The 15,432-nt window shown below is 42.1% G+C and overlaps 1 protein-coding gene across 2 annotated transcripts in view; it reads right to left on the bottom strand.

Moving 5' to 3' along the window:
• Nucleotides 1-15,432, bottom strand: part of SACM1L (SAC1 like phosphatidylinositide phosphatase) — a 148,634-nt gene that overhangs the window by 63,458 nt on the left and 69,744 nt on the right. The window contains exons 4-7 of one of the 2 annotated variants that reach the window (XM_070727045.1): nt 10,312-10,439; nt 8,742-8,891; nt 7,677-7,748; nt 5,541-5,574 (exon numbers count right to left, since the gene is read on the bottom strand). In XM_070727045.1, the coding sequence (XP_070583146.1) occupies nt 5,541-5,574; nt 7,677-7,748; nt 8,742-8,891; nt 10,312-10,439 (384 nt within the window). The remainder of the gene's footprint in view (nt 1-5,540; nt 5,575-7,676; nt 7,749-8,741; nt 8,892-10,311; nt 10,440-15,432) is intronic. The other variant, XM_070727046.1, reaches the window with a different exon arrangement.

Genomic DNA, 15,432 nt, shown 5'->3' with positions numbered 1-15,432 from the left:
AGAGCTTCCTATGCCACCTCCGCCTCCAAAAACCACCCCTCCAGATTGATTGATTAATTGATTGATTGATTGATTGATTTGGTTTGTATGTCGCCCCTCTCCGGAGACTCGGGGCGGCTAAGAGCAATAATAAGACAGCGTACAATAATAATCCAATACTAAAAACGATTAAAAACCCATTAATATAAAAACCAAACATACATACAGACATGCCATGCATAAAATTGTATAGGCCTAGGGGGAAAGAGTATCTCAATTCCCCCATGCCTGGTGGCAGAGGTGGGTTTTAAGTAGCTTACGAAAGGCAAGGAGGATGGGGGCAATTCTAATTTCTGGGGTGAGTTGGTTCCAGAGGGCCGGGGCCACCACAGAGAAGGCTCTTTCCCCGGGTCCCACCAAGCGGCATTGTTTAGTTGACGAGACCCGGAGAAGACCCACTCTGTGGGACCTAACTGGTCGCTGGGATTCGTGCAGCAGAAGGCGGTCCCTGAGATAATCTGGTCTGGTGCCATGAAGGGCTTTATAGGTCATGACCAACAGATGCTTCCTGTGCCACCCCAAATTGCTTCCAAAGTCTTCCAAAATCACCTCTCCTTTCAAAATGCCTCGATTCTCATTGCTGCCTTTCTTCAATCCATTTGCCTTCGTTAGGGCCTTGATTTGGGGTGGCATAGGTGATTTAGGAGGTGATTTGGGGTGACGTAGGAAGCGTCTGGAGGGGTGATTTGGGGACCAATTTGGGGTGGTGTAGAAAGCTTTTGCGAAGAATTTATTATTTTTTTCTCTCCAATCACAATACAATAAAAACATATCAAAGTCAACAAATTGCTTACAATAGGTCAATTTCAAAAATTCGTGGTCTACAAGTTCAATACTGCCTCCTTTACTTTTAACATCTGGAAAACAATAGCTGCTCATTTTTTACCAATTATACAAATAAGTAAAAAAATAAACCATATTACAACTTTTAAGCTGTTCATACTTTTCAATACCTCATAAAGATTAGGCTGAAATATTAAAAAAACAATTCCATATCTTTTCCATGTCAATTTTCACGTATAATCAAAAACCTTTATGAATAACTAGTACCTGTTAATAAAAAGTCCCTAAAAAATAACAATAAAAAATAGAATCTTTTTAGTGACGTATTCAAAGGGGAAGGAATAAACCCATTGGTATTCCCAAATATTGCCAAATTAGTCAAATTACAAACCTAATTAAAGTAAACTCCTTTATATAAACCTTAAGAATAAATGAAAATAACTGTTATAAAGTAAAATAAGCAACAATTATAAAAATTAAAAATATAGAATTATAGGGGGGGAAATTAAAAGTATAGAATAGAAAGTATGTAAAAAAATTAACAAAAAAGAAAGAAAAAGGGAAAGATAGAAATTTAAAATAATAAGATAGAAATGAAAGATCTAGAGAAGAAAACCATACAAAATAAAAAAGAAAGAAAAAAAAGAGGAAAGAAGAAACTTCCCTCCTCTTCTCACTCATTTCCCCACATGTTTCCATATGGCACCTCCGCTAATATCCTCCAGTAAAGGAAAAAGACTGGGCAAAGAGGATGTCCCAATCAATGTTCCCTCTAATTTTTTGGGGGGGTGGGCGGAAAAGTATAGTGTCTGAGCGGCAGTCCCCTTGGGACTGCGCGGCATAGAAGTATGTATGTATGTATGTATGTATGTATGTATGTATGTATGTATGTATGTATGTATAAATAAATAAATATAAATAAATAAATAAATAAATAAATAAATCCCTTCTTTTTTATTAAAAGAAATTAATAATAAAATAAAACCAAAATCTATTACTATTAAAACTAAAACAACGAGCAAAACCAAAAACATAACTATTAATAAAAACAGGTGAGGGCTGGGGGTTTTTTTCTCTGTTATTATTTAAGTGCTTTTATCATATGCTTTAAATCAAGAGTCACTTCTCTGTTTCTCTCTCTTTCCTGTCATTCTCTGCCTCAATCATTTTCTCATTTCTCTTTTTTCTCCCCTTTTTTCTATCATTTCTCTCTCTCTCTTCTTTCCACTCTTCTCTCTCTCTTGCTTTCTCTCTCTCTCTCTCGCTATCTTCCTCTCTCTCTTCCTTCCTCTCTCCTCTCTCTCTTCCTTCCTCTCTCCTCTCTCTCTCTTTCTCTCTCTCTCTCCCCTCTTGCTCTCTCTCTTTTTCTCAATTTCTGTCTCCCTCTTTCCTTTCTATCTCTCTCTCTCTATATCTCTCTTGTTCTCTTTCTCTCTCTGGTTTTCTTTCTTTCTCTCTCTCTTGCTTTCTCTCTCTCTCTTGCTTTCTCTCTCTCTCTCTCTCTTTCTCTTGTTTTCTTTCTCTCTCTCTTGCTTTCTCTCTCTCACACACACTTTCTCTCTCTTGTTCTCTCTTTCTCTTGCTATCTCTCTTTCTCCCCCCTCTTTCTCTCTCTCTCTCTTTCTCATTTTCTCTCTATCTTGCTCTGTCTGTTGCTCTCTCTCTCTCTTGTTCTCTCTTTCTCACTCTTCCTTTCTTCTCTGGGAGGCCGGCAAAGGTTTTTCTTAGTTTGAATGTTCCGGGTGGGTTGACAGGGGGATGGGGAGCGCGCGTGCCTGCGCACCCGACATTCAAACTAACCTTCGCTGGCCTCTGCTGTGAGAAGAACGCCTGCCCCGCCTCTCCTGCAGCCCCTTTGCTGACAGCCGGGATGAAAGTGCTGTCGGCGAAGGGACTGCAAGAGGAGTGGGGCGGGCGTTCCCAAAGCGTTTTGAGTGGCTAGTGGCCAGATCAGGAGGACGAGAAGCCGCAGTCGCCACTGCTGCGGGAGGAGCTGCACCCCAAGGCCGGAAGCGGAGGAGAAAGAGGCGGATCGGGCGGGCGGGGGACAGCGGCGAGAAGCCAGGGGCGCGAGAGGGGTGGAGGCGCTGGGGAGGTGGGAGTGGGTGCAGGAGCGTCCGCGGCTCCTTGTGTGGCCTTGGAAAAGGGTGCACATGGGGGTGTTTTTGGCCGCGCAGGCGTGCACCTTAGAGGGTACAGTGGTCCCAATCTATTTCCTTATTCATGTTAGATACATTCAACCTATCCTATCCGCATCTTATTATTGTATATTCCACCAAAACCTCCTATTCCAATTGTAATTATATTAATACAATCCCATCCCATACCTTCTCTAGTCACCTGCCAATGTAAATACATTAAAATTTTCCTACCCTATTTTGCTGAAAAAAGGAAAAAAAACCCCGTCCCTCAATAGTCCACTGGTATCAACTTCTATAATTAACGCTGCATACCAAAGCTGAATCTTCATGCCCTAATCTAATTTTTTCGCTGCATACCCAGCGGAATCCTCACGCCCTAACCTAAAGTGTTGATCCCAGTAACTAGCTCAACTTAAATGCCTTTACTAGTTAGTACGCTCTTCATAATTTTATAATCTATATTTTCTATGATTTGTGATCTGCTACCAATATAAGTACATTGAAATTATCCTACCTCTTTCTCTTAAAAAGAGAACTAAAACAAAAACAAAAAGAAAACACATCCCTCAGTAGTCCATCATATAAACCTCATATTTTCCAATCCATAATTCTTTCTCCATAAATAAACTCATATGATTATGCTTTCTTGCCAAATAATTCATCGATACCTTTAACTATTTTTCTTCTAATACCGCTGTTTTTCTTTTTAAGTAATACACAATACCGTTAATAGTTAAAATTTTCTTCCAATCACTGATTCCAGTTCTTTTCCATGTCTGTCTCCAACTAGACGGCATTATTAAACAGTTCTTAATAGTTCCAATCCAGTTCTTAACAGTTCTAATCCAGTAGCTTCCAGTTCCATCCATATCTCCTAAGTGCAATAACTTTTAAATCCAAAATGGTGAATCGTCTTCCGAGCCGACATGTCATATTCTCGTAGACAAAGGGAAACAGTTTCAGACAGTAATCAATAGCACAGCTAAAAAAGATCCAATCGGCTCCAATCAAAACCATCTCTTTTGCAGCCTTTAAGGCTCTTCAAACCAGAAGATAAAATATTAGGCATTTTTGCTGGAACATGCTGCCGCTATTTGCCTCCATTCCCGAGCAGCCGCTGCAATCTATTTCCGGCTTTTCAGCTTCCACCATAACAAATTTTTAATAGCTCCATTTCAATTCTTTTAGTACTCCCAACACACCAGCACACCGCTTAAAATTCTTTACCTCGCCAATGCTGAGTTTTTATCCCCCTTCCAGATGGTTCCAGTCTTCCTCAATCTCCTGCAAAGCGTTGCCGTCCATGGCTAATGTCGACACAGGCATTGTTGCCTGGCCGACTTTTTCTCCACCGCCGGTGCGAGACCAAGCTGGTTCGCCCGGCAGGGGTTTGCCAACCCCCAATCAGGCCTCAAGCAGCGGTCCCCAACGTCACCTCCCCTTCAGGGAGGATTGGGTCCGGTTCGTTGAAACCGAGACCCCCAAAAGGTGGGGATTCGGGTCTACCCTCTTGGGAGCGAGGGAGCCCCGTGGCATCGCAGCCATTGACCCCGCCCCTCCTCCATGTAGAAAGCTTTTGGAGGGGTGATTTTAGAGGTGATTTGGAATGGCATAAGAAGCATCTGGAGGGGTGATTTTGGAGGCGATTTGGGGTGGCATAGGAAGCTTTTGGAGGGGTGAATTTTGTGGCAATTTGGCGTGGCATAGGAAGCGGATGGAGGGGTAATTTGGGGAACGATTTGAGGCAGCATTAGCCTTCATTAGGACCTCCATTCCTCTCTTCTCCTCGCTGTCCATGTCCACTCTATTAGCCTTCCCTTTTTATGCCCGCCACTTTTTTTAAAGCCTTAAAGTTTGGATTTTCCTAATGGATTTAAATGCATTATTCGCTTTTACATTGATTCCTATGGGAAAATTGTTTCTACTTACGAACCTTTCTACTTACGAACCTGGTCATGGAACTAATTAAGTTTCTAAGTAGAAGTAGCACTGTAGATTGAAAAAAGAGGTAAAAAAAATAAGGGAAAAAACTGCTTATTAAATTTCTGCAGGTGAAGTCAGTATCCTTTAATTTTTATTTATTTAATTTTCAAATTTATACCGCCACCCATTTTACAAAACAAATGATTCTATGTACCACAAAGAAATCATATATGTATGTTAAATGTTTAACCAATAATATAGGTCCAATATTTTTGTGATTTACAAAAATATCACACTAAAATGAAAAAGGCTCAGATCTGACGGCTGAAGGATCAAAACTGATAGATCACATAATAGGAAAATAGTCTGGTTAAAGGAAGCAAATATGAAATATGTGAAGACATGTATCTATTTGTATAATTTATATGCTGCCTTTCCTCCAGGTAGCCAAGGAGCATGCATAGCACTCTTTCCCCAAATTTTCCTCAAATAGCAATCTTGTGAAGTAGGACTAAAATATATATTTTACTCTGAATTTTACCAGAAATTGCCAAGATATTTCTCTCTTTCTCTATGTTTCATTTACTGGAATTCGTCTGAGAGCAATCCCTCACACCCACACTGAGTTTCTATGTCAGGCAAGCAAAAGGATACAACCATGCATAACAGGAACTGCAAATCTATGGAGCTAAAAACACGAAAGTTAATATATTTAAAGAATCTGACCTATCTTCTCCTTCCTTCCTTCCTTCCTTCCTTCCTTCCTTCCTTCCTTCCTTCCTTCCTTCCTTCCTTCCTTCCTTCCTATTTTGACGCAGCCCACTTGCCAATGACTCTTTGGTCATGAATTCTCTTTATTATAATTACCCCAGAACTGGACAGGGGATTTAATTCTGAGTACTGAATAACTGTGTTTATCATTTTTAATTTGAAAGTGAGTGCAGATAAGAATTCTATTTCTGAGTGATTAGGGAAAATTCAACTCTTTGTTCTTCAACTCTCAGAAAATCTTAGATAGCTCTCAGAAATTTAGTTTAGTAGGTACAGCTTAAAAGAGAAACTTCTCCAAAGCCTAAGTTATTCATGTTTCCATAACATAATATGTTATGGAAATCTGGAAGCAAGTTTGGCCAGATTTGATGCATTTCCTAAAATTTTCTGATAAATCTTTATTTACTATTATTTTATTTATTATTAAATTTATTGTCCACCTAACTTACCAAAGGGTAACTCTAGGCAGCTTACAATATTAAAAAGGGGAAAAAAACTAGTCTTAAAATACTGTAAAAACACAACCCTAGATAAAAGATGAGAGGGCATATGATAAGCGTGTGTGGGGGTGAGAGTAGGATCTGTTATTATTCAAGCAACCACTCCAATGTGAAGCCTTTGAAGCCTTAGCCAATTGGCAGAATCAGATGTTCAAGCTCTTACAGAAGGGCAGGAATGAACATCACTCAAGATGTTCCATACGTCAGGAGCAACGCCAGAGAAGGTTCTTCTACTGGATCCCACCAGCTGGAATATCCTGGCCAATGGGGCCTGCATTATGCCTCCTCTGCCAGCATGGATGGAGTGGTTCAATCCCAGTGAAATAAGACAGTCCCTCAAGTAGCCTGGACCCATGTCATGAAGGGCTTTAAAAAGGATTACCTATACCTTGAATTGCACCCAAGAGCAAATGAGCAGCCAGTGCACCTCATGTTATATGGCACCTTTAGGGCCCCCAACTGTAGCTTCCAAATTCTCTTCAAGGATACCCTGTATAGAATGCATTGCAATAGTCCAAATATGAGATGACTAAGGCTTGAATTACTGAGTCCAGGGACACCTAATCTAGGAGAGGCCGCAACTGACTTTATAACCTGAAGTTGTTCAAATCCTCTCCTAGTCTTGAGTACCCTCTGCTCTTCGAACAGGGGTTGCAAACCCAGGAGAATCTCCATGTTGTGGACCAGATTTATCTGGGCTATTGACACCTTATCCATAACTAAAGTCCCTAATCTTGTGGCTTATCCAGAACTAAAGTCTAAAGAACTAAATAGCCGAGGTGGTGCAGTGGGTAGAGTGAAGTACTGCAGGCCACTAAAGCTGACTGCTAGATCTGCAGGTCAGCGGTTCAAATCTCATCACTGTCTCAAGGTTGACTCAGCCTTCCATTCTTCCGAGGTGGGTAAAATGGGGACCCGGATTGTGGGGGCAATATGCTGGCTCTGTTAAAAAATGCTATTGTTAACATGTTGTAAGCCGCCCTGAGTCTAAGGAGAAGGGCAGCAATAAAAAATTGAATGAACAAACAAACAAACAAACAAACAAAGTCCCTAATCTTGGGGCTTCATGCACCCAAAGTCAATTGGTGGTGCAGAGTTCAGTTGAAGTCTATTGTCCTCCATCCAGGCCTCCCACATTGCCTGGAAGTTGTGTGGGCCTGGCTGGAGAACAATATACTTCAAATGAACACTGCCAAGACTGAATGACTTTGAATGCAAGGAGCCCCAAGCTTCAAAATTTTAAAAATGACTTTTATACTAAGCATAATTGATAGATAAAGCTAGTATAAATAAGCACAATGTATTGCTTCAGCCCATTTTTTCCTCTGATCTTGAGTCTCATAAAAATTTTCAATGAGCCATATGCTAACTGGTTTCTATCAATAAAGATTAAGTTTATTGATTTTCATATCTACAGCAAATTATCTATGAACAAATCGATATGACAACCAACTACATTAGAAAAGTATTAACAGAAAACTATAAAGATGTAAATTAATATTTTGGAGATTATACCCACAGAATGAACTACCTCAGGTTGAGCAGCAAGTTCTCTAAGAAGGTGTCCATTCCATACAAATCGTGGGTCTGCCTGTAAAAACAGAGATACAATTAAAAATTAAGTTTGGGCTAGATTTAGATTTCAGAGCAGAATTATAAAAAGCTATAGAAACAAAAGGAATCGCGATTTAATGCACAATAAAATCCTGTCAGATAATGGACTTTTTTTTCAATCTGCAGCTTTCCATTCCAAATATGTCTCAGATTGTTTTCTAAATATTATGGAGCAGATCTGAAGGAAGGATATAGGTTTCTGGGAAGACATAATGACTGTTCTTTCCAATCCCATTAACAGAAACAATTTTATTAGTGGAAACATGACATATGAATTCAATTGATCTCCAAGGGTGACTAAATAAGAAGCAGAACCCAATTTTTACACAGTGGTACCTCTACTTACAAACTTACGGTAATTTATTCCGTGACCAGGCTCTTAAGTAGACAAGTTTGTAAAAAGAAGCAATTTTTCCCATAGGAATCAATGTAAAAGCAAATAATGCATGCGACTGGGGAAACCACAGGGAGGGTGGAGGCCCTGTTTCCTCCCAGGAGATTCCTAGAGAGGCCTCACGGAGGCTTCTCCCTGCCTTTTTTGGCTCTGTTTCCTCCCAGAAGATTCCAAGAGAGGGCCCACTGAGGCTTCTCCCTGGCTTTTACAGTTTTGGAGGCTTGGGTTTGTAAGTGGAAAGTGGTTCTTGAGAAGAGGCAAAAAAATCTTGAACACCCGGTTCTTATCTAGAAAAGTTTGTAAGTAGAGGCGATTGTAGGCAGAGGTACCACTGTATATACATTAAAAATGCATAAGACTAAGAGTATGAGGTAAATAATGAATTCACAGAAATATTGAACAATTTAAAAAACATCATACTTTGTTGAAACATTATACCTTGGTCAGTATGAAATTAAAATTAAAACTATCTCACTGGCAGTTTAAAAACAAAGATAATCTACATACACACAAAAATACTTTTTCTCTGTATATAATGTCTTGTTTTTATAAAAATTTTGAAATAAATATTCTTACCCTCTCTAGCAAACTCATTTCTTGAAATTCTGGACTGGTATTGGCCAATCGTTGCAAGGTGTGAGTCAAGTCATATGTTGTAGAAAAATAAAATCCATCCACACTCAATATATGACTAATCATTGATAAGAAGACTTTATTGTCCTGTAACTGATAAATGAAAAAGAATTGTTATTTATTTATTCTTGTCCCTTTTGTTACTAAGAGTTCATAAAATTTGATGAAGCATTTTAGCAGAAAATCTTTGAAAATTTTTCTTTTCTTGGGCAGGCAGAAGTACAGCATTCCCTCATTATAGTATAATCCAGCTCCATTTATAATGAAAGTCATTAAATAAATATGTAACTTCAGAAAAACTAAAACTTTAATCATACCAGGCCATATACATCTTTATTATTTTTATAAATAATTCAAGGTGGCAAACGTATTTAATACTTGTTGCTCTTCCCCAATTTTCACTCAACAACAATTCTGTTAGGTGGGTTGGGCTGATAGGGTGACTCATTCCAAATTATCTAGCTGGCTTTCATGGCTAAGGTGAGTCTAGAACTCCTAACCTGCTCAGTTTATAGCCTCATACATACAGACACTCACAAACTGGCAAGCTAGTATGCTAAATTTAAAAATAATCATGCAAAAAGTCTAAATTAAAAAATGCAGATAGCCTTCGACTTACATCCATTTATTTAGTGACTGTTCAAAGTTACAACAGCACTGAAAAAATGGCTTGTGACCATTTTTCTCACTTACAACCATTGCAGCATCCCCATGGTCATGTGATTAAAAGTCAGATGCTTGCAACTGATTCATATGTATAATGGTTGAAGTGCTTCTAGATCATCTGATCATCTTCTGTGACCTTCTGAAAAGCAAAATCAATAGCGAAGGCATATTCACTTAACAACTGTGTTACTAATTTATCAACTACAGTGATTTGTTTAATAATTATGGCAAGAAAGGTGATAAAAAGGGGCAAAACTCACTTAACAACTGTGTCATTTAGCAAAAGAAATTTGGGGCTCAGAACAGTCATTTTTTAATGGCTCTGAAACTGTTCAAGATCCAAAAATCACGCATGCATATTACAAAATATTACGATAAAAATTCTTAAATATCTGGCATAGAATTTTAATCTATAAAGAATTTCAAATGACATTGGAAAAGTTTAGTCTCATGAGGCCTTTGAATTTTGTTCTGAGTTCGGGTTTTGCCCTGTGTAATATTTTGCATGTCTATGCGACGTTTCGGTGAAATCACATTCACCATCATCAGGCTGAAGTTTCAAGCTTCGTGCTGTTGAAACTTCAGCCTGATGATGGTGAATGTGATTTCACCGAAACGTCGCATAGACATGCAAAATATTACACAGGGCAAAACCCGAACTCAGAACAATCTACATACATATAACCGTGAAAATTTACGAAAACAAATATATATATATATGGATTAGGTATTGAATTTCAGAAAAATTATATCTTCAATTTATCAGCAATCATATTCTTATAGATTTTCACTTATTTTACATCTCCACAGCAAATTTCTGAAACATTCAAAACATATTAACTCATACCTGAATATCAGTTAAATGTAGCATTGTCTTTTTGTAAGAGAGGATATCAAAATCAATTGCTTTCCAGACTACATGATTGAAAAATTCACCTACTTTTCTCTTTCTTGTTATTACAATAAGGTATGTGCCTATAAAATAACAAAACACGGGTCAGCTCTGATTACTGTTCTTTTATGTGTCTTTTTTGTAAAAGAAAAAGAAAGAGGGAGAAAAGGATGGACAGAGGGAGTAAAACTCATTTTTCTTATTTCTCCACATTATTTACAATGTTATTACCATATTTACTACATCACCTCCCTTCCTTGAAGCAGACACATTATAGGTAGCCCTTGATTTACAATTCATTTACTGAGAATTCAAAGTTATCAAGGCACTGAAAAAAGTGACATGAACATTTTTCATATTACTGTTGCAGTATCTCCTTGGTCATATTATCAAAATTCAGATCTTTGACAACTTTTCATATTTATGGTGGTTTCAATATCCTGAGGTAATGGGATCACCTTTTTTGACCTTTTGACTCAATAGGGAAGCCAGATTCACTTAACAATTTTGTTACTAATTAAATGTTAAATATATCCACTAAGCATTTCAGTTTATACAGCTTGGAGGTGGAAATATTTTTTTATTTTTATTTATTTATTTTGTCCAAAAATAATACACATTGAAGAGAATAGATATGTAGTAATATAAATAAAGAAAAGGATAGAAGAAAAGATATAAAAGTATAGGAGAACATATATGAAAGGAAGAAAAGATAAATGAGATAAGGATAGACAATTGGACAGGGGACAGAAGGCATACTGGTGCACTTATGCATGCCCCTTAATATGCATATAAGGATGATATCAAAATACTTACTTGCCTAATAATTGTGCACATAGTGTATGACCATTATAGTATCCCCAGTCTCCAGGCACGTGATCAAAAAATCAGATGCTTGGCAACTGACTTACATTTATGATGTTGCAATGGCCCGTTATAAGCAAAATCAATGGGGAAGCCAGATTTGCTTAACAATCGTGTCACTACTTAATAATTACAGTGATCTACTTAATGGGGCTATCCATTGCCAGCCCAGCACACCACGAAAACACACTCAGTTGGAGGGGGGAGGCAACAGCTCCGGGAAAGACAGGGAAGCTCCTCCCCATCCATCACACACACCCCTCCAAGGAAACACGCGGCAGGGAAGCTGCGTGAGGCACATATAAGAAGCAGCTTCTGAGGAGAAGGTTGAAATGATGAGGGGGGAGAAATAAAGAAAGAAACCCGCATTGTGCTCCAATGGTGTGGATTTCCTCCGCCCTTTTAAAGCCCTCCTCCTCCTCCCATCTCCCGCCTCCCTCCCAACCGACAGTTCCCCGGCGTTCACCTTCCTCCGCCGCCACCGGCGCCTGGCTCCTCCTCCTCTTCTCAGAAGCTGACAGCCAGGCGGCGGCACAGAGGCTGGGGGAGTGGGGGGGATTCTGCTCTGCCTGCCACCGCCCCCCCCCCCCTTTCTAAAGAGTGCCGGGGTGAGCTAAGGCTGCCCTGGGCAATGGGCGCAACAGGGGTGGAGACCCGCGCTGCCTCCGAGCCCAAAATTTCCCCGCCTTAGGAATGGCGCTGCAAGCAAAAGGAGGCGGGGAATCCCATTTGCTTGCCACCCAGGATGGGATTCTGGGGGCGGGGCTTTGAAATCACGGAGACTCCTTCCTGGCCCATGGCTTTATTTCCTCAACTTCCCTGTTTCGGCCCGGCCAGGAAGGAGTCTCCATGACGTCAAAGCCCCGCTTCCGGAATCCCCTCATGGGCGGCAAGCAAATGGGATTCCCCGCCTCCTTTTGCTTGCAGCGCCATTCCCGAGGCAGGGAAATTTTGGGCTTGGAGGCGGTGCAACTCTCCCCCCATTGCGCCCATTGCCCAGGGCAGCCCGCTGCCGCCTGTCTCTTTTTATTTCTTACGGAAAAGGCGTGGCTGCGGCGTCCAAACCTTTTCCGTAAGAAATAAAAGGAGACAGGCAGCTGTGGGCTGCTTTGGCGGAAGACGGGAGGGCGGGGCCAGAAGTGTTGGGGTTCGGGTTCGGGGAACTTACCTGAACTCCGCCGCCAAGTTCGTCCGAACCCGCACTTTGTTGGGTTCGCCCAACACTAATGACCACTGCTTCCAAGAGAGGCCGGCTAGCAGGTGGACAAGCAGGCGGTCCTCAGGCGAGAGGGTTGCCTAGGGCAATGTATCCCCCGGTCACAGGCTGAATGCAGGGCCAAAGCAGAAGGGAGGACAAGTGTACAAAGGCATTCAGAAGCCCCATGGAAGCCAAGAGGCAAATCCAAGAGGTGGCTGAGGTTTGCCATCCACAGCTTCTCCCCCCCACCCTTAGAGGTGGCCCTTTGGCAGTGGAGTAGGTCCAGAGTGGATTTCCCCGCCCCAACTGTTGCCCTACCTTCCAGTTCCAGCATGCTGAACTCATACTGCTTTGCTCATCGAAGATGCCCACACAAATAAGACCTGTGCTCGGCCGAATGTTGAAGGCTGCCAGGGAAAGCCAGGTGGCAGAGGGGTGATGCAGGCAGCACAGTCTCGTGCTCCCCGGCCTCTGGCAGCTATGGCAAGTGACGCCCAACAGCTGTGTGTCACTTGCCATTGCAAATGGAGGTGAGGTCAGTTAGGGGAGCAAACTGCAGCAGTTCACTTTTTTTTGCCACCAACCATGAGAGAAAGAGAAGAGCACACAGGGATTGGGAGTCATGGCCAGCCAGGAAAGCCAAACCACTGCCCAGCATATAGCAGGGCCGGAAAGGTAGCTGAGAGGTCAAGGAGCACCAGGAGAGAGGACTAACCACATCTCCGACCCGCCAGAGATCATCCATCTGCAAGATCAAAGTGGTTTTGGTGCTGTAGCTGGGCCTGAAACGAGACTGGTAAGGGTCAAAATAATTGGCTTAATCTAAGGACAGTTAGAGCAGAAGCACCATCCCCTTCTCGACAATCTTCCCTGAAGAGGGAAGGTTGGAGACAGGAAGATAGCTATTCTAAATAGCCGGATAAGGGAAGGCTTCTTGAGGAGGAGACACCAGAGTCTTCTTTAATGAGGATGTGAAGGACCCTTCCATCAACGGAACATTGGTCACCACCTGGATCCAGCCTCATGCCACCTCCCTGCTGGTCAAAACCAGCCAGGAGGGACATGGGTACAATTATGGGGTGGCATACAAATCCAATCAATCAATCAATCAATCAATCAATCAATAACAGGTGATGGAGCTCAAAGTTCCCATCGCCTTGTCCACTTCATCAGGTGTTACCAGTTCAAACTCTTCCCACACAACCGGACTAAGACAGGTCCCTGTCACCTTAATTGAAACTGCCCAGTTGGAGTCCAGGTCTGTCTGGATCTGAGTGACTTTATCTGCGAAAAACATTAAAATCCTCTTCTCTGTCCTACAAGGGTTCCTATGTGTGTGTGCGCGCGCGCACACACACACAGACACACACACATATTAAGGGGAGAGTGTGTCACCTTAAACAGGATGGCTGGGTAGTATTTCATGGATGCAATCAAGGCAGAAAGATGTGAACATTTTGCTGCCGTGGCCGCCACCAGGTAATTCTTAATAAAAGATCTTAACAGTATCCGGTCAGATCTGGATTTACTGGCCCACCAACGCTCCTCTAGACATCTTTTCTTGCGTTCCATCCCTCTGAGTTCCTTGGAGAACCAAGGAGATCTCCTTTATCTACTGCCACAGAGAGATTACAAAGACGCAATCCGGTCTAGAGCTCCCGTTGTGGCTGTATTCCCCGCTGTTACCAGGGAGTCCACCAAATTGTGTATAAGCAAATCTGGTATTTCTCCAAGCACCCTCTGAAACCCTTCTGGGTCCATTAGTGTCTGGGGTGGAGCTACCCATTCGGTTCTATCTCCCTGTGGGAGGCGATTGGAGCCCTAAAGTCAAGCCATAGCAGAAAATGATCTGACCATGACAAGGGCAAGATGTCTAAACCCATTAAATTCAGATCATTACTCAACTATGTCGAGTGTATGTCTTCCCTCATGAACTGAGCTCTGTATTACCCGGGTCAGATCCATGGAAGCCATGAACTCCTGCACCAGCTCAGAGGATTCGCCGAGTGACAGTACATTTAAGTCCCCCAAGATCAAGAGTAGGCAAAGTTGGCTCTTCTATGCCATGTGGACTCTCATCCACTGGTGTCTTTGGAACTTGATGAAAAAGTTGACTGGATGGTACCAGGCGTCTGGCCACCACCAATGTCGATTCCTCTTACCAGTCAACCCCCAACTGAGTCTCTCTGGGTTGGCTGTTTTCAGTCCTCAGTTCCCACTCAATGCCTTTGCCTCCATCACCTCTGGCACCCGGCCTAAACAACAACCTCCGAACACGGCAGCCATCTTCCATGCTCCTCTGGCCCTTCCCAAATCAGATTCCCCAGGAACAAGTGAAGCTCCAGCTGGCAAGGGAAGTGAATACCCTGGTTCAAAGCAATTGTTCAGACGTACATGTATCATCTACTAAATACAGTAATACCTCGTCTTACAAACTTAATTGGTTCCAGGACGAGGTTCGTAAGGTGAAAAGTTCGTAAGATGAAACAATGTTTCCCATAAGAATCAATGGAAAAGCCAATAATGCGTGCAAGCCGATTAGGAAAATCCAAAACATTAAGGCTTTAAAAAAAAAAAGCTGCCGGCAGACGAAGCTGAGGCGAACGGAGTGGGGGGAGGGACAGCGAGAGGTGGCAAGAGGTGGCAGTCCCAATGAAGCAAGGCAAAAAGAGCCTCTCTTGATCTCCATGAGTCCCTCCCGTTTTTTCCCACCCTGTCCTGCACCTTTCTCCCCTCTTGATCTCCATGGGTTCCTCCCGTTTTTCCCACCCTGTCCTGCACCATTCTCCCCTCTGGATCTCCATGGGTTCCTCCCATTTTTTTCCACCCTGTCCTGCACCTTTCTCCCCTCTGGATCTCCATGGGTTCCTCCCGTTTTTTCCCACCCTGTCCTGCACCTTTCTCCCCTCTGGATCTCCATGGGTTCCTCCCGTTTTTTCCTACCCTGTCCTGCACCTTTCTGCCCTCTGGATCTCCATGGGTTCCTCCCATTTTTTCCCACCCTGTCCTGCACC

The sequence above is a fragment of the Erythrolamprus reginae genome, chromosome Z (genome assembly GCF_031021105.1).
Source record: "Erythrolamprus reginae isolate rEryReg1 chromosome Z, rEryReg1.hap1, whole genome shotgun sequence".
Lineage (NCBI taxonomy): Eukaryota > Metazoa > Chordata > Lepidosauria > Squamata > Dipsadidae > Erythrolamprus > Erythrolamprus reginae.
The sequence above is the reverse complement of the archived record's forward strand: the minus strand, read 5'-3'. Positions and strand labels throughout refer to the sequence as shown.